At 34.3% G+C, this 22,637-nt stretch overlaps 3 protein-coding genes across 4 annotated transcripts; all 3 read right to left on the bottom strand.

Annotated features, from left to right (window-relative positions):
• Nucleotides 1–534: 534 nt before the first annotated feature.
• LOC113690262 (protein RALF-like 19) lies at nt 535–903 on the bottom strand. The gene has a single exon (XM_072050143.1). It carries the CDS (start codon nt 901–903, stop codon nt 535–537), a length of 369 nt encoding a protein of 122 aa, XP_071906244.1.
• Nucleotides 904–6,482: 5,579 nt separating this feature from the next.
• LOC113690671 (uncharacterized) lies at nt 6,483–8,042 on the bottom strand. The gene is made up of 2 exons (XM_027208665.2): nt 7,655–8,042; nt 6,483–7,429 (listed from the first exon to the last, which is right to left on the bottom strand). The coding sequence occupies exons 1-2, from the start codon at nt 7,827–7,829 to the stop codon at nt 6,738–6,740; spliced, it is 867 nt and encodes a 288-aa protein (XP_027064466.1). The 5' UTR covers nt 7,830–8,042; the 3' UTR covers nt 6,483–6,737.
• Nucleotides 8,043–8,859: 817 nt separating this feature from the next.
• On the bottom strand, nt 8,860–14,229 carry LOC113690670 (protein DETOXIFICATION 19). Of its 2 annotated transcripts, none has more exons than XM_027208663.2 (7): nt 13,773–14,229; nt 11,633–12,177; nt 11,054–11,140; nt 10,881–10,937; nt 10,541–10,779; nt 10,307–10,425; nt 8,860–9,234 (listed from the first exon to the last, which is right to left on the bottom strand). In XM_027208663.2, the coding sequence occupies exons 1-7, from the start codon at nt 14,088–14,090 to the stop codon at nt 9,109–9,111; spliced, it is 1,491 nt and encodes a 496-aa protein (XP_027064464.1). In that variant the 5' UTR covers nt 14,091–14,229; the 3' UTR covers nt 8,860–9,108. The 2 variants fall into 2 exon arrangements, with proteins under 2 accessions (XP_027064464.1, XP_027064465.1); XM_027208664.2 differs by having other exon boundaries at nt 13,779–14,227.
• Between the last annotated feature and the right edge of the window lie 8,408 nt (nt 14,230–22,637).

Genomic DNA, 22,637 nt, shown 5'->3' with positions numbered 1-22,637 from the left:
AAGATGATTGAAAATTCTCTCATTTTCTACATCCACTCCAAAACAGAGTCTGTGATATACTTGTATCAACCACCACTGTGCTCCTGTCGACATGATTTTTCTCTCCCCATAATCAAAGAAATATTATTGATTCACGATTATTGCCTACAAACGCACAAACCTTAACTTATATTAAATGTCTTCCATATACTTACATTTGATGATGAGGAACCAAAAATGCATAAAACTCCTCATTCTCTCATAGAAAATAGAATAGGGAATAGTAATAATTGTTTTATTTTATCAATATCCGACAACCAATCGTCTACAATGATCACAGTAGTAAAACAAGGGGCTGCAGAACGAAAATTGCAAAAATCTACATTTGCAGTGAACTGGGGTGGAGAAATCAGAACAATTGAGATTAATTAGCCAGCCCACAATCTTATTTGCTATATTATTCCTAGAACACCATTTTGACTTACTTGAAACCATTCTTAAGCTTCGTCTCTTTCTCCATTTTCATCGATAGCACATCGGATTCAAAGAGGGTCCTCAACGAGTGTTCCTTGGGCACCTAGAGATCCTGGTGCAGCTGCGCTGGTAAGGGTTAGCCCTACCATGAGCATTGCAAGCATAGTAGGAGTTACCACGCCTGCTGCATGGGACATTGCCTCTTCTCATGGCATCATAACTGATATACCTTGGCCGACCTGCAAGAGTTCTTCTGGCTGTTTCAGACTCCACAGACATCTCCTCATCCTCATCAATGAAGTCCGCAACGAGTCCGCCGAGGCCATCACCGCCTTTGGATCCTGCCAGGCTGGTGAGGCCAAAGACGGTGTCAAGTGTGGGTGATGAATCAGCAAGCACAGCCAAAGCCATGGCCAGGAGGAGGATGGCTGCCCCTAGTCGAATAGCCATTTTCATTTTTACCAAAATGCGGGAACACGAGGAGAAAGAGAGAAAGAAATGAAGGGAATAAGGAGAAGGAGGGTTTGAATATCAAGTTCTCTTCGGTTTCTCTGCCCTGCCTGCTAAAGGAGGGAGAGCAGGAGGGGAAGGAATTTTGTTGGTGCTAAAATGGAGGAGGTTGTGGGATTGGAGGAGAGAAGAATATGATGAATATTCAAGAGTTTTTGGTTCTTGTTTTGTGTCCTCTGTGCTTGTGTGATTTAACGTAATTTACGTAGATGGAAAATGTGCGTGCTGACTATTTGAAGGCCCGTTTCTTCCTCCTAGTTTTTCTGTTCTACAAGGTTGCCACCTTGACAATTAATATGCATGGTTTCTCTATGGATCAGTTACATTATAGGGAATTTTGCTCAAACCAGTGAGGTTGATGTCCATTCTTTGCTTCTCGTTTCTTTCTCTTTTATTTGTACATAACATTAAGGGTCAAGTTTTTTTTTTCCCTCTTTTCTCCTTAAAAAAAAAAAAAGAAGGGCTACTAAAATCAAGGACCTAGCTCAAAAAAGAGACGAAAAAAAAAAAAAAAAAGGGAACCCAAAGCTCGGTTCAAGTTTCAATTGGCTGTATTTGGATAATTTCTTTTATTTACTTGTATTACAAACGCATTTTCCAACATGTTCTTTTACTGTTTTCTATCACATTTTTATCTCACGCACGTCATATCACAAAAAAAATATATATATATATAACAATGATTATTCCAAATAATTTACTTCTGGCTAGTACTAGCATTCGAAGGCTCAATACAACATTATTGACATCAGTTGTAGAAGGGCAACACTAAAGCAAGAGTTGAGGGCTAGAGCCCATGAGGCCGAAAGTCGCACCTTTTAAAATGAAATTCGGAATACAATTTCATTAAAACCAATTACTTCTACTCCCCAGCCTTTCTAGTTTGGAGATAATGAGTCAAAGTGTTGTGTCCCAGAAATTAAGAAAAATATAAATAAATACATAAGGTGTAAATCCTCCAAAAAGTGTAATGGAGCTATCTATATATTTGAATGGAGTAGTGAATGTTGCAACACGAAGCTCCAATCCATGAAACCCTCTAAAGCAAAAAGTGTTGACGGTTTGGGCCCAACAGGGTGTTTTCTATGTTTCTACATTCCACAACATTTTTGTATCTGTTCCTCTATGATCAGCTTTTTCACCAAAATAAGGTTTTAACCTTATATCAGTTTTGTACAATACTATGGGTTCGCCAAGCCAAGAAAGCGATCGTAATCGAAGAACTTAGAGTAAATTCCAACCAAAACCAATTCTTAATTAGTGTGGTGATTTTATTGCGAATTCGGGATTTTTTTTTAAGATACTAACAATTTTGGAAGGTGTGTGATGGGTTGGATGGTTCAAGAGAAGAGAGTGTAAACGAAAAGTCTCAAATTCAAATCCTCCCACTCACACTAAAAAAATAATTTAAGGCTAATTTAGTGTATGAACAATTTGACATCAAATCCCTCCCAAACCCCAAGGTAAAAAAAAAAACGTTTGTTTTTAAAAAAAAAAAAACTGAAATTCTCTTTCTTATTCCTCTGCTTGGCTAAGGCAGCAGCAAATCAACGTCAGAGCAGGCTGGCGCTAATCATAATTGTTCACTTTGACTAAGCAATTGACTCCACGAGGAAAAGAAGTGTAAAATGTATGGTGATCGAAAGCATTGAATTGCTACGAAATCTACGCATCTTTAATTCATTAAGGAACATTTTCTCCCTCTAAATAAAATTGCTCTTTATTTTGACTGATTTCGTGATGAAGTTGACACTTTTTTTTTTTTTTTTGTCCGGCTGAGCCGTTTGGAATAAAATTAAGACTTTAAAAACGTGATATCCTATATCATAAATATGTGAATTCTAAAAAAAACAGCATGTCGGCCATCTTTTACTTCACATTCGCCTTTTGAGTCGTATGTTACTTGGAGTAGGATTTTCTAAAATTAATTTCAGACACGGCTGTCATTTTGCCGTGACTTTGCTGCCAAAGCAGCACATTTTGTTGTCTGAGATTAGTGATAAGATTCTCATTCCCTTCAAGAACGTTGGGTGATCCTCGCAGAATGGCAATTCAAGTTCCGCCCTACATTACAAATAATTCAACCGGCAGTAGGAAGGATTGTGATACGGGCAGAATGAGACCAATCTAATTGGACCAGATGCCCATTTGGCTTATGGCAACGCCATCTCTTGATTCCTCTCATCCTCATCCTATTTTTAAATAATCCAAGGAATGTCAATCTTGTCATTGATCAATACCGTTTCACACACTACTTGAGTCTGGCATTTTTTAACATTCTTGAGTTCCTTAGTCAGTCACCCCCTGCTCCAAGTTATACGTCTTAATTTTTTTTTTTTGGCCAATGAATCTCATATTGCCGACACCAAGGCAAGAGGTAGGGGGCGGATTTTATGTTTAGTCAAAATCAGCCTCGTACTACTGCTCAACGTGTACAAAGTTACAGGGTGTAGAAAGCGATGCAGGAAATTTCCTCTGGTTCTTGATTTCCAGAATGGACACCACGGTAGGGAGTCATCAATCTGCGTCTCGTGTCATATTTTGAGATGATCCCTTAGCTTGAATGTTCAACGGTCTCCTCGTTCATTTATCTGGTTGGTGGAAGAAAGCGAAAAATGGAAATCTGCTCTTTACCTTACAAAATTGCCCTGCAAAACTCTTGTAATTGATCATATCCAATTTGTGGCTGTCACTGATAATCACAGGGATTTGGTAAATAATTGTTAGGATTGACTCGTTTTTCATGCCAACGAGAAACTCATCACTTCATCGATCTCTTCTTTGTCTAACATTTGAGTAATTGTTAGGTTCTAGATGCATTTTTTTTTTCTTCTTTTTATGTAACTCCTTGCTTGCTACGTGTTGTTTTTGTACCCGCTATTTCGCCTTTCAAAGTCTAGTGTGAGTGCTCTCTTGAAGTTTCCTCTCCCATCGTTCAATCAGTGATCATGACTGCTTGCGTAGTGACCGTAGTAATTTGTGATCATTATCCCATATTTGAACGGGGCATCGATGAATCCATCTATACAAGAAGCAAGTGTAAATGAGGGGTAACTTCAAAAAAAAAAAAAAAGGCAAACAAGTAATGCTAGGGATGGATATAACTACTTAGGGGTGGCAATTTTCGACACGACCTGAAAATACGACACGAACCTATCACGAAATTAATGGGTTTGGGTTGAGGTTTCGGAAATTCGGGTCAGAATAGGGTTGAACCCCGATGAACCCAAAAAGAAAACAGATCGATTTCGGATCAACCCGTGGTGACCTAATATGACCCGATATGACTCGTTTACGAATTAAAAATAATTTAATAAACATAAAAATAATTTTATCTAACTAAACTAAGTTATTCTTTTTTTCAAAGGCATTAATTACTTAATCCTAAATGAATTTATTTAATTTGTGTGAAGTTGAAATTATTATATTTGGACAAATAATATATTATATTATTTTTTACTTTTATACTGTTTTAATTTATTTTATATTTTGTTTGGGATAAAACACTTTTACGGTGTTTAATTTATTTTAGATTTGGTTTGGAATTATTTATTTAAATTTGTATTACTTGATTATGTAATTAGTTTTGTGAGAAATTAATTTTATTAGAAATTACAGTGATAAATTAATAAATTAAAATTAAGTTTCGGGTCATTTCGGATCGACCCGCCAACCCGTCAACCTGAAATTTTCGGGTTCGGGTCAGTATACCTGACCCGTCACGGGTTGACGGGTCGGGTTCGGATCAACATATTTCCTGACGGGTCGGGTCAGACCCGGCCCACAAACCTGATTTGGACCCGAATTGTCACCCCCTATAACTACTCGGAATAATTGCAAATCATCCGTTTCTTTTAAAAAGATTAATGCTCGATACACTAACAGTATACACATTATCAAATTTAAAATTTAAATTTTTATGCATGTATCAAATATTCAATCAATAGTGATATTTTATGCACTGACGATGCCAGTATCTAAAAGAATTTCAAATCTAAAATCATCAGTTCTCTTTTGGTTCCGTGGCGTGGGAAAAAAAAATGTAGTATTGGTGTATGCCACTCATGGCGTGGAAAATCACGGCTCCATGGCGACAAGTTCGCATAAAATGCAGTCTCCTCTATTTTTTATTAATGTTGCAGCAACTTGCAATACAAGTCAAATAGTACAATTTGCTTCCATCGCATTAATTACACCAATACTACTATTATCTATCACAAGGTCAAGCACCGACAATCACACCATTTGGTGCATATGAACAAGTTACACGTCTGAGCGCTGTTTAATACGTCAAGTACAGGTGCACAGTGTGAGGTCGTACACCAAGTTGAGTTGATTTTAACAATTAAACTTGGCAATATCCATGCTTTTTTTTATTTATTTATTCAATTTACAAACATAAATGTTTTGCGGATTTAGCTCGGTAACGTATCTGAGTTGATGATCTCAAGTAATGACATAGAAAAAAAAATAAAATGGAACAGTGAAAGTCCTTTTTTTTTTTCAAAAAAAAAAAGAGTTATTATTCATTTTACGAAGAATACCAGTTAGGTAGGATGGAAGAAGAATCTGTTAGAAAACTTGAGCTTCAAAGAATCAGATTGATTTCGAGAAACCCCATATTTTCAGATCAAAATTAAGGTAAAAGGGCGTGCAAAGACAACAACATTGCTTATCAAAAATCAAGAAAAAAAAAAAGGAATACACGCACCTGAAAAAAACTTTTTCCCTCTTAGTTTGGTATATTCATCACAAGAGAATCATGCTCAAACAGCCATTAAATTTAGGGGTTGGTTTCACCCATCCATTTGTCCCAAGGGAAATATGGACACGTACCTTTGGGAGAAATAACCATTACCAATATATTTTTCGAGTCTTGACATACTGAAACTGCTACTTTTATTCCGGGGGTGTTTGTTAAGGTACGAAGGATAACGTTTTCAATCAAAATATTCATCGCCGTGCCCGTGCGAAGACAGACAAATAAATACCGAATTTCTACTCAATTATGGTCTAATATCTATTCAAGTCCGGTCGCATCCAGACCTCCACTTTCAGCTCTTGCAAGTTTATAGTCATGTCGATCATATATCAACTAAAACTCCATGTAAGTGATTTTGTAGGTAAATCAGTACACATTTAGTATTTATCCAATCTATCGTATGTATATATGTGTATATATATATTAATAATAATTATTTTTTATTTATTTTTACCTATTCTTTTTTATATTTATTTATATTTTTTTAATTAATATTATATTTTAAAAAATATAATATCTAAAATATATTTTAACGAGTGCCCTATGAACGTTCATTTAAAAAAAATCTACCGTATGACTTGTCCTATATATTGACGGTAAGAGCAACAGCATTAGATAGTGTATTAGACTTTAGTCCAATTATTAGGGAATTAAAAAAAAAAAACGTGGGACCTGGAAGATAAAATATTAATGGACGGACAAGTGCGAAGGACAAAATGCAACCTCAGAAAAGCAAGAAACCGTAAAATGACAGGAGTTAATACAAAGTTCACCCTTTATTATCGAGTCTGGATACTCGTAATTTCAAACCGACTCACAGAACCAGAAAAAAAAAAAAACTATCCCCTGCCCACTTTTCCAAATAAACTATGCAAATAATTAACGATCCAGTCCCACTCCAAAAATTTCAAGAAATGAAAAACCACACAATCAACTAATCCTACAACAATTTACCAAAATTAAATTTGGCTTGTAGTACTACTTGGGTATTTTGTACATCTCACTAGTCAATCTAGACCGAAATAATGGATGCTCCAAAAGTCACGCTTAAGACAAGTAAAGAAATTGTTGACGCCAATACAGTGGAAGTAGTAACCGCTGGCCTTCCCGATGATGACCCTGGCCCCGGAGGTGAGTTCGCACCAGCCGGCCCTGGAGGCGAGTTCCCACCAGCCGGCCCCGGAGGTGAGTTCGCACCGGCCGGTCCCGGCGATCCCGGTGCAGTGGGTGATGTGGGCGCTGAAGAAGGTGAGCCTGCTGCTGCAGGTGTAGGAGCCGAAGAAGGCGGTGACAAGCTAGGTGAACCTGCAGGTGTAGGAGCCGAAGAAGACGGTGACAGGCTTGGTGAACCTGCAGGTGTAGGAGCCGAAGAAGGCGGCGACAGGCTTGGTGAACCTGCAGGTGTAGGAGCTGTTGAAGGTGGAGATATGGGCGATACAGCCGGTGCAGGTCGAGGTGAAGGTGAAGGTGGTGATGCCGGAGGTTTAGGTGGGGTCCTCACAGCTAAAACATGGACGATCATCTTTTGTCCCTGGTCACAATACGTCTTGTTGCCACTGATGAAGTAGAAAGGGCCTGATCGATCAAACTTGAAGATTGAATTGCCATCTTCTAATTTGATAATTGGTTTGTCAACGTTGCACTTGTCATAATCATCTTTGTTCACCACCAAAACCGAGTTTGATCCTTTCTTGTACTTGAAAACTACATCCGAATTTTTTTAAAAAAATAAAAATCACTAATGTGTCAATGAACTTAGAAGAAATTTACTCTCAAGATATTTTGATCATTTGAGAGCCAGACTCAACTGATTAAATGGGATTTGATCAATAGTCTCTTCAAAAAAAAGGGGGAAAAAAATTACAGACTTGATGCACTGGTAATTAAGAAAATAAATATAAAAACAGTGGCGAATGCAGAACAACTTACAAAGAGTGTCATTAACTTGAAATCTCATTCTACCAGCCCAATGGTTATAATCTTCGGAAGGTTTGACTACCCATCCATCTCTACCACCAACACTGAACTGGTAAGCGTACGAACTAATAATGAAAGAAGCCATGCAAAGTAGGAAAACAGAGGGATGTCTCTTATGATCAGCCATGACCAATTGGCTGAGTGGTGTGCTCTATTTTTTGGTATTTGATTATGATTCCACTGAAAATGAAGAAAAAGAAATTCAGAGGAAAATGTTTTGTGTGGAAATGTTAGGATAGAAACTTGAAATGGGATATATAAGTTGTCTAGGAAGAAACATATAGAAATCCAATGAATGATCCAGACAAGAAGAGAAAGAAATAGGAGCTACAGTTTACGGTGGAAGACTGGAAATGGGAATATATATATATATATATATATATATATATATATATATAGAGAGAGAGAGAGAGAGAGAGAGAGAGAGAGAGGAAGGAATTGACCTCTAACGTCCGTGAATTAACTATGTAGCTGACCAGAGACAGAAGCATCCACTGTACACGTGGTGAAGAAGTTAGAGACTTAACGGTGTTCATCATGATGCCTTACTTGGCCAGGTTTTACATTTTATTCGGTTCTTCCTGAAAGAGTACGTGAATTACTTGGACAGGTTTTCTTACAGCTTAGAGCAGGATTAGGAGTAGGAGTAGGAATAGTAACGTCAGAGTTGACCACTGACCGGAAAAAAAATTTCATGAACATCAAAATGTTAAAGCCCACTGATTGCTTGGTGGACCAAAACGTATGCAATATTAGTTTGGACTCCCCATTATCACTCCATCTCGTGAAGAAATTAGTCACATAACCGTCAGGTAGTGATTTAACTCTTTGATTTGAAATCTTCCATTTCCGCTTTATCTGAATTTAACTTTGAAATTCAAATTTTGTATATATATACAGTATATTCAATCGTGATAATGTATATCCCGTCAGCGCACGTAAAATTTACTTTTATTATTTTTGAATCGGGAGTTTTTCTGTAGAGACAATAATTTGTTTTTGATCAACAACCCCCATCTTGTTTTTTAAACCTGTTTTCAGTCGATGTAATGGCCCCAAACTTTCCTTGTGTACCTTAAGCTAAGCCAATCTATTTTTTCTTTCCCAATCGGGAACGAGAACGTAAGAAGAAAATCCTTCGTTGTCGTCATCACAAATTCAAAAATGAGACCAAATGGTCATTTTATATTTGCACAGGACTTTATACAATGGAGGATTGGATTAGGTGAAAATGTATTTGTTTATTCAACGAGTCAGTGTGCTAATATTGCGAAGCTTTTGGCCCAACATCCAGAGTCCGGAATTGCACATAACCATATGTCAGACTTACGAGCTGCCCGTGCCTTCAACTCCTATCTAAATCTCCACTTGAGGGATCTCAGTCTATTCAATCATCCTCCTTAAGCCTATGCTGAATTTTGTCTGTCATTGCTTGGGGTGAGTTCCACTCGAGTCCATTTAATAAATGAAGAAAGCAGAAGTAGCCCAATAGCTTGGCAGCACAGGCCACATATCAAGCCCATCCATAATCCCTGAACCAGGAAATCAGAAAATCATTTACAAATGCAAAACTCTCTAATACAAAACAGTCCAACTAATCACCACTAATACCAACTCCCAATATACTGCGTCAACAGAGAGTTTTAAAATCCATCAAACTCTCTTTGCAGGAATACCATCAATAATAATTGCAAATCAAAAGGATAAATGTTCTTTACACTCCCTATTTTGTTATTTGGACTTTCACTATCATTTTTATTATATAGTTTTTATTTATTAGACTATATAATATAACAATTGGTGGAACATTTTTTTTTTATCAAAAATAGAAATATGATGCAGTTATAAATAATCTTTATTTAGTCCTCCCACTTCCCATTCTTAATTTTTTTTTATCATTACCACTATCTTCATCTCCATCTAATTTTGATAACGAAACCATCACTCAACTTGTTGTTTGACAATTTTAATTTGCTAATACTTGTCAAAAATTGAAAACAAAAATGGGCATTGTTAAGCTTGGGTTTTATTACACCAACCGTTATTTCGTTGGGCTTAGATATTGTCCCATGTTAGTGGAATAAAACTCAAACCTAACGAAATAATGGTTGGTGGGATAAAATCCAAACCCAAGAGGTACAAAGAAACTATTTAGTAGCAATGAAAGAAAGAGAATTGGAAACGGACACTAAGATATGTAAGCACCAGTGGTTGGTGTACATGGTATTTTTGTTGGTATTATATAGTACACATTTGACCGACGGGAATAAATAAATATATTTAAAAGAAAAGAAAATGTAGGAGAAAGATGATAAGAGAGTTAAATGATGAAAGCTATAATTTGAGCCTGTGGTTGACGATAAATGAGAGAGATTTAATTTTTTGATAGAATTTTTCAATGAGCAGACAATTAATGAAAGGTATTATTATCTTTTTATCATATCAAGGAGGTTCCGTACTTATATATAAATATCAAGGGAGTCAAGTGAAATTTCAGAAACCTCCCATTTCAGAAAGAAACCACAGGGGAGTTTTCTGAAATTATCCCTTGAACAAAAGTTGCCCCAGTAGATACTTTGAGATGCGTGTTTTGGGTTTATATACCTTGGCATATAGTTTGAGCTTGAAACCGAGGACGGCTGCAATAGTCATGCCGATGAAATAAAAGGTTCCCAAGTTAACGATCGCTGCCAAATGCTGCCAACCACAACCTCTGGCCACACCTGATCAAGAATATAATCAAATCATGCTTTCTGGTTAAGACTGGAAATTCTTGTTAAAGTAGAGATTTATAATTAAGGGAGTTAAAAAGTAAAGGGTGGAGTAGAAAGCCTCTACCAGATAAGATTCCTTGGATGAAATCAAATAGAATGGAGATCACTAGCAAAGGTGTCAGGGAAGCAAACTTGCTAATTATTACTGAGCTACTACTGAAGAAGCCAGCCCAAATATTGCGACCAAGATATAATGCCGAAACCACGATAAGTCCAAAAACAACAGTGAGCTTGAGAGTCACAATCATGGCATGCTTGGCTCTTTCTGGATTTCCGGCACCTAATTCATTTGACACCCTGGTGCTGCAAGATCCAGTTGGATTTTTCGTTGCTCAGTGGTCCAAATGGGAAGAAAAAGCGTTAAAATGGACACATCAAAATCAAACCAACAACTTTACTTGTACCTTGCAGCTGCACTGAGGCCATAAGCAATCATGTAGGCAATGGCTTCTGTATTTACACTGTGGAAGCAGACACCCCATAAATGAAACTTGGCAAGGCAATTAACTATATGAAAGTGCGTACTCAACTGTTCAAATTGTAAGAGGGTGCTGGTTCAAGGCAACGAAGCACTTACCACATTGCAATCACTGAAGTAGTAATTTCTGGATTTGGCATGAGTCCAGCTAGTAGGACAAGAAGCTCAAAAGCCCAGTACTCCAAACTGTAATACAGGATGTCACAATCCAAAAGCAATGTAGCCCTTCTGTATCAGTTAATACAGCGCGAAACAACTATAATTAACTAAACAAGAATATACATTTCAACTTGATCCGCCTGTCAAAGCGCTACATACTTCCTTATGCGTTGAATCTCAAGAAATTAAGTGCCAATTTGATCTCAAAACAAGAATTTTACAAAATGTTGTGACTTTTGAAAGTTGTTGGCCATGTGATTTTATCTCCTTATCCCAATGTTTCAGATATCTCTACCCCTGTCTTTTAGAGCACACCCTCGCGAATCTTTAAAATTCCAAGCAATCAAAGGAATGATTGAGAAGTTTTATATGTGTATGCCTATCTTTATCTCTCTGTCCATGGAAATACCTTTATATGTACGGTGCCTGTGATGCTACTAGAATCCAATCAAAATATCACATTTTTTCTGTTTGTGAAATGCATGCTTGGACTTTAAGAATTGCTGATTAAACACTTACCAAACCATTGCAGCACAGGGCAGTGCCAGCTTCAAGTCTACAAGGATATAATGAAATGACTCCGCTGAAAATCCATCCCAAGTATGCTTAAATTTATTTGCGCGAAGAACGTACATGCCCAACATGAGAAGGGAGATCCACAATGATATTGAGGCGGCTAATGGTGCTCCAGTAAAAGCAAGGGGTGTCCATTTAACCAGAATGAAGGTAATCCCGATGTGGATAACCAATGGAACGACTGAGCACACAACCAGTGGTGCCACAACTGATTGAGTCTGAAGAAACCTCAGAATATTTTGCAGAATCCCGTATGCAAATAATCCTGGTATTAGAAACTTCAGGTACAGACCAGCTGCTCTTGATATTTCCGAATCTTGACGAAAAAATATCAAGATTATGTCGGAGAACCACCAGAGTATTGATACAAGAACAGAAAATGATAGCGATATTGTGCAAGTTGCTTGTAGATGTATTCCCAGCAATCTATACAGCTTTGCGCCATAGCCTTGCCCACACAAGGTTTCAAGTGCACCACTCAGGCCCACCTGAAATGGTAAGTGAGAAATTAACTCCCATCCGTTAATTTCATCTATAGTGCCAAGGATTAATATTAGTAACACTTTGTCCCCTTGAACTTTGGGGGTAGTCTTACACTTCACCCCAAAAGGCTAGTCAACCTTAAAAATCTTAACTCCATATTAAGACCAAAAAAAAAGTGTTATAACAACATTGGCCCAAAATTGTTAATGGTTTACAATTATTGCCCTTTTTTGGAACAAAAAAAGTTGAAATTTGTTCTGATCTTTTCTTTTCTTCCTTCACCAAGTTTAGAAATAAGACATCCCAGTCATTTTTAACAATTTTGGTTAAGTATTTAATATTGGACTAATTTGGAAAACAGAAAATGATACTACTATAATTTTAACATATATAAACTAATACAATAAAAAAATTAAAAAATAACAAGTTTGATATTATCTTTTTTTTTAAATTTTTGAACTCATTTATTATTAGCGTGTTATTTATCCTTACTGTTTGATTTAAAATCCAAAAAATTGAACAAAGTAATAAGTGTGCACGAATCCAATAGGAGAAATTTTAAGGATATTTTAGCTTTTATCAACTTGAATTTTTATAAACTAGATAGAGCAAAGAAGATGTATATTTTTTTAGCAATAAAAGGGAAATAATATGCAAGTTACACATAATCTCATAAATAAGAGGCAATCACATCATTGTACTATTTTTTTTTTTTCATTTTTATGTGTGACTAGTTTTCATAGATAGTGAAATGTATATTTCTAAAGTTGAAAGTGATAAAGTGTAACCACTAACAAGGTTCAGGAGCAAAAGAAGGAAGTGAAGCATGTTACAGGGGGGCGCAAGCATATCATATCACCAAATGAATATGAGGTCGATGACTATTTAATCACTAATTACATCACTTTGGTGGAAGAATGCAATTAAGTTTCCTGATTTGCTCTCTAGTTTTCTATTGAAAATTTGCATCCCTTATTGTTTACAGCTCCAGCGCTACTTAAAATGGTCAACAACCAAAAGCATCAAACAGCCTACAAATATAGATGGAAAAGGACGAGCAAATCCATGGGCTGCCACAAAATTATTTAATTTGTGCTAAATGCGAGGAGGGCCACATGGTCCTCACACCTGCCTTCGGCTTTATCAGAGAATTTATGAGCAGGAGGCAAAGAAAATCGCCAAAATAGACCTAATCCCGAGTCTTGGTAGGCCAGTATACAATTGAATAAAGGATATTAACAGATGAGTCCTGAAAACGGCACCTCTCTTTTTTCTCTTTTCTTTTTTTTTTTTTTTTGGGGGTCAAATGCTCACATCTTTTTATTGTCACTCGTCAGGTTGCGAGCCGTAATTCCATTCCTAAGAATCTAGCTCAAGTGGGTCTGTGAAAAGTGGAAACAAATCTTGATTCAACGACATATTAGTGGCTTGGGCAGATAATGGAGGCAAACGAAGGCGTCAGATTGAACCTCAGGAAAAAGAACAACATAAAGTCCATGCATACGACTGTTAATTGAATTTTTTAAGGCCAAGTATCTTGGATAGAAGCAGAAGATAAATTGGTACGAAGAGTGAGTGAAAAATATATAAATATATATACATGTACCATGAGGGCGAGGCCGGTGACGGCGGCCCAAGAATTTGCGAGGGTGGAGGCAGCGAGTTCAAGTTGTCCAAGATGGCCGGCGAACATGACGGAGACTAGAGGGATCAAGTAGTATGAAACATTAGTCAGAATCATAGGTAGAGAAAACAATATCTGGTTCTTGCTTTCTCCCACGTCCAAGATCTTGTTCCAACACCTGTCTCTTGCTGCTGCTGCTTCACCTTCGTTATTAATACTCCTTGACTCTGTTCTTCCTACTAGCAAGGGGCTAGTATTTGCCTCTGATTCTGAACCAGTAATATTTGATTGCATCTTTTTTATGGTAATACTAATATTTTGCCCTCTACTCTTTCTGCCCGTCTTGGCGATCGCCTGTTTTCCTGGCTTCTCACTCTGCTGCTTTCGTTTCTTCCTCGTCTTGTTTTAGTTGGTCTCGTCAGGGATTTTTCTATAACGAAGACAGTACGGATGTCTCCACCAAGAGAAAAGCTGGCCAGATGAAGGATCCATTGACACCTGTCCAGCCACGGAAATCAAGGCTGCATGGAAACGGAAAGGAGAATTGCGGAGCCCGCAACGGATCTTCTGTCCCACACCCTGTGCCACTCTGTCTCACTTTTTATTATATTGTTATTTCTCATTCATAAATATCATGTTTTAATTCTTTTTTGCTTCCTTAAGATCCAATAACTATTAATTCAGTAAAAAATAAATATAACAGCTTCAAAAAAGCAATATATAATAGAAAATTAAAAAATACAGCAGAAAATTCATAAAAAATCTCATTTTTTATGCATTTTGATTTTTTGAGTATGTTAAATTTTGTGTATTACTGAATTAATAGTTATTGGATCTTAAGGAAGTAAAAAAGAATTAAAACATGATGTTTATGAATGAGAAATAGCAATATAATAAAAAGTGGGATAGAGAGTGGCACAGGATATGGGACAGAAGATCCATTGCGTGCTGAGCCGGTGTTGTTGCAGGCGGCACATGTTCTAGCTGGACGTCCACGTCAAAGCAGATGGCGAGAAATCTGTGATGTTCCAGTTGGACGTCCGTATCATTGCAAACGTGGAAAGATGATTAAGTTAAGAACGGAGACCAACGGAACACTAAATTGCAAGTGGCCCCTAAAATAGGCTTGCTAGTAAAAGGGGTAATTTCAGAAACATCCCCCACAATTTTTAACAAGTACACATACCTCTGTTGAGATTTAAAAAAGATAATTGAACGGTTAAATATTGTAATGAAATTCTCTTATTTGGTATACGTATATTTATAATGAGTTTCCAAATTATTTGTTAATTCTTTTTCCTCCTTATTTGTTGTTGTTATTTTTTCGTCAATTAAGCTGTAGAACGGTCACTATTGTCTCTAGTTTCTATTGTAATTAAATGTCGAATTAGTAATTTTTGTATGAGTTAATTTTATATGTAATTCAATGTTTTTATTTGTCTTGTTTCCATTTTTTTAACCGACAAAAAATGAAAAAGAAATAGGCCAAAACCATTATTAATTTATGATAATTCCATTACTTGAAAAATTAATAAAGTCTAAATGATTTTTTAACATATTTTTTCTAGCTTATAAATCTAAATCCATAATAAAATATCATGAAAAAGTTTCCAATCATAATAATAAAATTATTATTATAGTTTTTTATAAAATAGTAGATATGGACATAAAAAAATTTGGCACCTATTCCGTATAATTGTACTAAATAATCTTATAATTGTATAGAAAACAATTTAAACTCATTATACAAGGGCATTTATGGGTATTTATTTAAATTTGTCAAAATCAATATTATTTTAATATATTGTTACTAAAACTATTGAATTAATGGAGGTAAGTGTAATTTTTCAAATTTCACGAGAGTTCAATGAAATTGTCAAAAACCTCATGAGAGGTTTCCGAAATCATCCCCAAACAAAAAGCATAGTATAGATGCAAGTAATTTGTCGCAGGTTTAGTATGTTCATGAATAACAACTTTTATTTTGCGAGTGCAATTTTTTTTTTTTTTGCTCAATGATTAATTATGAATTGATCCAAGGTGTAAATAAATCTATAATAATCTTTTGTCAAAGTATTCATAGTTGTATGATGAAATAATTGCATTTGAAGTATTTATGTACCATAGTAGTCTTTAAAAATTTATGTATACAAAAATAGTGTGGTGCAATCATATATGCTAAATACTACAATTCATACAATAGATGAAATGTATTCTCTGGGGTGGTAATTAAATTTATGATGTATGCGATTATATTGACATCGGTAGTCATTTTAAGTAGAAATAAAAGGAAAGATAGCATAATACATTTGTGCATTAGTTGCGTATTACTATGTAACAGATTAATAAGTTAACGAATATAAAAAATGAATTAATAAATGTACACGCAAAGTACTCTGTATGATAATGCAAGTGTATTGAAAATGGATGAATAAAATTAGAAGGCAAGGATAAAAGAATAACTCAAATGCATTAGGTGTGATAGAGGTTATTAGAAGAGACAAATTATAAATGAAATTAGTTGGAAGAGAGTTAGATGAAAAAATAAGCAAAAATCAAGTAGAACAAATTAGTTGTTATACAATCAATTCTTGAAATAATAAATATGGTATATGTGTGTATGCATGCATACATGTGTATATGTGTATGTATTAGTAACCACGATGAAGTCGAACATTCCATATAGGCGCACTTTTGGCGGATATGAAAAGTGAGATTTATGGTCCATAAAAAGGATGTGATTAAAAGTTATATGATGGAAGCAAAAAAAAGTTAAGTATTGTTACGTTTTTTTAGTATAAGTGGCAGATCTCGAACTTAGAAATAGGTTCATACACTCCATTCCACGTACCATCTAAATCATCAATTCCTCTCTAAGTTTCGTGCATAGTACAAGTAAAGGTGTCATGAACATGTTCGAGTTCGGTTCATTTGAGTGACAAAAAAGATTGATTGTGTAATAAACGAATCAAACTTGAACACGATGTTAAGTTCATTTAATAGTCGAGACGAGCACGATCCTATTTACAAACTATTCAAATAGTTCGTGAACACATATATAATGACAAAGAATAAATGAATAGCAATATGCGTATATATTTAAATATAGGATATATATGTCTTGTTTCATTAAAAAAGTAATTATACATGAAATGAATATTATTTAATTTGTAAAAAAAAGAAGCGTAATTAAATTTATTCTAAATCATTAATGATTTTTAAATGCATAATGAAATAGTTTTCAAACTGAAATTGGAGTTAGAGCTCAAGGTTGAATTTGATTCCAGGATATTTTAACAAATTGACATCGAATTTGAAGTCGAACATATATACAAATTATTGAAGCGAATTCGAGCAACATTTATAGGTCGTTTAATATTCAATCAAGGTCAAATTATGTTCATATAATATGTGAATATATGTTGAACATCATGAAATATAATGGATTTGGCTCGTGGAAAACATATTATACAAGTATAATAAAGGTAAGAAAATCTGTGAACCTAGTAAAATTAAATGGTAGAAAAAGTGAATAGAAAGTAGATGAATGATCGATTGCTAAGTAGAAAAAAGGGAAAACATTTGTTTTGGGTAATTTGGCAGAGAGCAAAATGCACAAGATATTAGCAATGCTTTAAAACCTAGTTAAGACTATATGCTCGATGTAGTTACAACGTTGCATAGAAATGAGCTTATCGATTAAAAAAATGAGAAAATTGCCGAGTTGTGTTGTTAACCTCTTAAATGGGAACAATTTTGAGAGAACTTAGTGATGCTATATGTTGCTTTAATGAAGTCCCAAAAAGATTAAAATCGGTCAACGAATATAACATTAATAATATTTATCATAGGTGTCAATGCATCTCATTTGTATGTACTTTTTTTGAATGCCTATCGTACAAAATAGTATTCACATAATTAAGATAATTTAAAATGTGAATGTTAAAAATGAAATAACTAATTGTCTGGAAATGTGTTTGTAGTTTGTACTTATATAATTTACCTTAGTCTAAAATAGCCAACGGTGAGGACATTAAAATAAGGATTCTTGCCAAAGCAATCCAAGAATTGGTTGGGAATCTTACAAGATAGGTTCATTATTATGTCTCTGATAAATGGTCATAATTTCATCTGGGTTTGAATCGTACTGAGAGGTACAATAATTTAGAGTTAAAAAAATTGTTGAAAAAACAACAAGATATTCCTTTTGTCCTTTCTAGGCAATCGAAAAAATATATTGAAGGTACTTATGTCTTTACAAAATACCATTTCAATTCATCTTATTTTATTAAATATGGGATGTGATATAATTATGAAGGATGAATCGAATATATATGTAATATTTGTACTTTTAGTTTGCAAAACAGTACGTGGTGCTGATTCATTTCAATTATTTTCATTACCCGCTAACACCTCGACCGCCCACTAAGCATTCACAGGTCCCATGGATAACACCTAACTCACTGTCAAACCGGTAAGAAACCAATACTGTTGGGCTGCAACCAAATAGCACGTGCTGGCCCTTCCCATCAATGCTGCTGCGGTGGCTCATTGCACACCACATCCTTCCAAACCGTTGCTATACTCTTCCCGGAGACATCCGTACTGTCTCCACTATATAACCATCCGTCTCGTCAGTGGCTTATTTACTTCGATATGGCCACGTTTTGAATGCGGTAAGTCGCCAGTCCTTTATGGTTCACCCGTTATTACACAGTAGTTAAGTCGCCAGCCCTTTATTGTTCACTAGTTATTTACTTCGATACGGCCACGTTTTGAATGTGGTTAGTCGCCAGTCCTTTATGGTTCACTAGTTATTACACAGTAAATTGTACTGGAAAATTTTTTGTAATCCAAGTTGTCTATACATACATATATATATATATATATATATCCAAGTGGCTTATATCCAAGTTGTATTGTCTACTAAATTTGGTGTATTCTCATGCCATGCACCTATCTAATTTGGTATATTCTCACTATACATATATATATATATATATATATATATATAACAATACCGAATTTGGAAAGAAATACAATAATTATACGCAACCGGACGAAACACAGCCATGTTGCCCTGGTCCATGGAAAATGTCATAATTCCATCCTTATCCATCCAGACAAGAAGAGTCCTGCAAGGAAGTGTGCTTTTATATATATCGAACTTCAAAAATAAATTGATTCTTAGGCCTATATTTTTTCAAAATCAATATGATTGTATTTTTTTTTACCTCAAAAATAATCTCTTGTAGTATTACCACATCACAATACTATACTCCATAAAAATATAAATTTGAAAAAATAAAAATATATTCAAAAATAAATACGCTTGCATCAATTTTATTATATATGTTTAAAACTGATTTCTTATGAATTTCTATTTTTTTCCAACATCTTTCCAACCTTTGTTCAAACCATTAAACTATACCAGTCATTTTAAAAATCAACTTAAAATAAGCAAATAAATCATACCTCACTTTATCACAATCACAAAAACTAAAAGATAAACAAAATTTAGTTTATTATAATTTACAAAAAAAATATTGCATAATCATCCAAAAAATATGAGTAAAAGAGAATGATGGAGAAAAGGGAAAAAGAAGAAAGGTGATTTTTATTTTTTTATTTTTGAGCTCCATTTATTTGATATATTGTGAATTATGTGCCGAATGAGTGTATTATCAGTAAGGGAGGTAAGTGATTATTTCTAAAATATGAGGGCTGTCAAATGATATTAAGAGAAACTCCAAAGGAGGTTTCTGATATTATCCCTAAGCAAAGTAAATGAACTGACAGTCGGTAGGTAGCATCACGGTCCAACAATGAACAAAACAAATCCACGACTAGTACTCTATACAACAGGTGGAAAAGAAAATTTGACTGGTAGGCGGGTGGTCAACGGAATATTGCAGGAAATCACGCAACCGCCTGCTGGAGCCGTATGCGTAGAAATAGCGAATCCTGAAAGTTCAAATTCAAATTTAGAACTCAAATCCAATAGTTAAGGCACCGTTTAACACTTGTTTGGAAAGCAATTTTTCAAATCACTTTTTTTTTAAAAAATTGCATTGAAAAATTGTTACGTTTCCGTGAATATATTTTTTAATCACTTTTTTATCTCATATATATCCAATCATTATAGTAATTTTTTTTACAAAAATTTCAGAAAAATGCAATCCAGTCCATGAACATCTTCTGTCCACAGTATTAGTACAAACTCAATCAGACTCTTATTAATTAATATTAGAGAAGTGAACGGCCCAAAAACTCACTAAACTATTAAATATGACACGGAATTGGCTAACAAGGCCATTTTGTCAAATTCTATTAATAAAACAAGGGATAATTGCAAAAACCTCCCATGAAGTTTCTGACATTTGCACTGACCTTCCCTGTGATTTGAAAAATTACACTGACCTCCCCTGAGGTTACTAGTCCTTTGCAAATTTAGTCCAAATGATTAAAATATTATTTTAGGGAGTGAAATTAGAATTTTGTACCAGATTTGCCCTTTGTGTACTATAAATCAATTAACAATTAATAAATTTTAAGGAGTATAATTTATGGACAACACACATTACTCATTTCCCTCTTAACGTTATCTTTTAGTTATTTTACTTCCAAGACTAACGGTCAAATTTAACGGAGTTTGTTAATTAAAGTAAAAAGACAAGTTAGCCCTTAAAGTTATTATCATTTTACCCCCATAAACTATAGTCTCATTATCAATTTATCCCATAGAGTTATTTTTTAGGTAATTTATCCCACTATTAAATCAACTTAGCAAGTTAAAAAACTTTAAAAGAAAGTACCCTCCTCTTTGTATAATAAAAATAATAAAAAATTTAGAATGGTTCTTCTCCTCTTTAGTATCAAGAAAAAAAGTCAAAGTATTAATTTATTTCTTGTTGACAATCTTATTGATATTAAAAAAATAGAAAGATTGGAAGGGGGAGGGAGAGGGAGAGACGGAGAGAGAGATAGATAGAGAGAGAGAGGTCAATTCTTTTTTTAGAAAATACAAAATAAGAAAGAATCAAATACTTTTATTATTTTAAAATTATTTCAGTTTACCGTTTACCACCAGATTTCAATTCTAATTTCAACAACCTTAAATTAATATGATAATGTTAGACCTTTTTTTTTTCTTTGCAAAATCTAATTTTCTGTCTCCTTCATTCCTATCCTTTTTCTTTTCATAGTATTAATAAGTGTGAAAAAAGAAATTTGAAAAAATCCTTTTATTTTTATATTTTTGGATCTCTTAAATTGAAAAAAAAAGAATAATTATTCTAAATTTTTTATTTTTAATTATATATATAAGGGTAAATATATTTAAAATTTTTTTACTATAGTAGTTAGATTAACAATGAAGTAAAATGCCAAGAAAATGATGTTAGGAATTAAATCGATTATATCACTATAATTTATAGGAATAAAGTAATAATAACAATGTAGTAATGCTATAGAATAAAAGGGTATTTTTGTCCAAAATTTCTTTACATGCTGAGTTGAATTACTTCTGGGATGAAGTGACTAAAAGATAATGTTAGGGGATAAATCGATAGTAGTGATATAGTTTAAACGGGTAAGGTGATAATAACCATTGAAATAATTATAGTAACTTTTTTATGATGACTCACGATGTATTTAAGATAAAAAGACTGTTGAAAAGATAAAATGACCACAAATATTGTTAGTACACCCTTTTCTATTGGTCACGCTCTTACTATCTCATCTTTCTTATCAAGAAGAGGCTATTACAATATCCTTGCAATATTTTCCTTCTCGTGGCCGTAGATTGACAAATGGTCGTTTTGAAATTTTCTAATAGCATAGCTTGTGCAATTTTGTTCAAAAATTTCAACTAAAATACGAATAAAAATTAATAAAACCACAGAATGCTAAAAATTAATCTTTACAATGCAAGTTCAAAACTTAAAATATAATTCCTTAAACTTGACGAACCATATATTACTCTTTCAAGATTTAAATTTTTAATAGGTCTTTATGCTATACCGTATAAAAAGAAAAACAGAACAATGGTAGATCTTTAAAGAATTCCAAAAAAAAAAGCAACCAAAATATTCAACTCACATGAGCCACAAAAGTGCATGCACCAAAAGAATTTTCATACCGTACCATGATTAGCAGGCTTTGGGGGAATAAAAATGCTGATAAAAAGGTGAAATTTTCTACAAATTGGATTTCATCAGACCACATATCTTGCTCAGTTTATAATATATCCTCTATTAGAGGACTGTCTTCCATAATTGATTTTTTGTAGAAAAGAAGAAAGTTTCAATTGTCACTTCAATCTATCAAAGCTTTCGTTTTGCAAGGGCAATCTGTGGTCACGAGGAGAAAAAAAAGTTATAGGGCGGTTTTGTTTGGATAGTGGGTTATTTTTCTAAATATATTTGCTTACATCACCATTATAATTTTTAATACAGTTTTTTATCTTTCTAATTATCTTTTTATCTCACATATATCACATTATAAAAAGTGCTACAGTAAAAATATCTCAAATAATTTACAATCCAAACAAACCTATATAGGGAAAGTGTGGATAACAAAATAGGGAGTGCCGTTAACATTCTCCTAAAATAATAGGGAAGCTAGCTTCTCAGAATAAAGTAAAAAGCCTGTGGAGTCCTTAAAATTTGTTTACTTTGGCTCCTCGTCTAAAATTTGTTTTTGATTAGTTCTTAAATAATTAAGACTGCATTCTTTAAGAACTTTTGGTGATTTTAGGCATAAATCGAACTCAATTTAAAGGGCATTTTTGCCCATTCACAATTGAAGCATCAGGACTAGTATCCCTAAAAAGAGGTAGCC

This window comes from Coffea arabica, chromosome 5c (genome assembly GCF_036785885.1).
Source record: "Coffea arabica cultivar ET-39 chromosome 5c, Coffea Arabica ET-39 HiFi, whole genome shotgun sequence".
Taxonomy (NCBI): Eukaryota; Viridiplantae; Streptophyta; class Magnoliopsida; order Gentianales; family Rubiaceae; genus Coffea; species Coffea arabica.
Note: the sequence above shows the minus strand (reverse complement) of the source record. Positions and strands in the feature narration are given on the sequence as shown.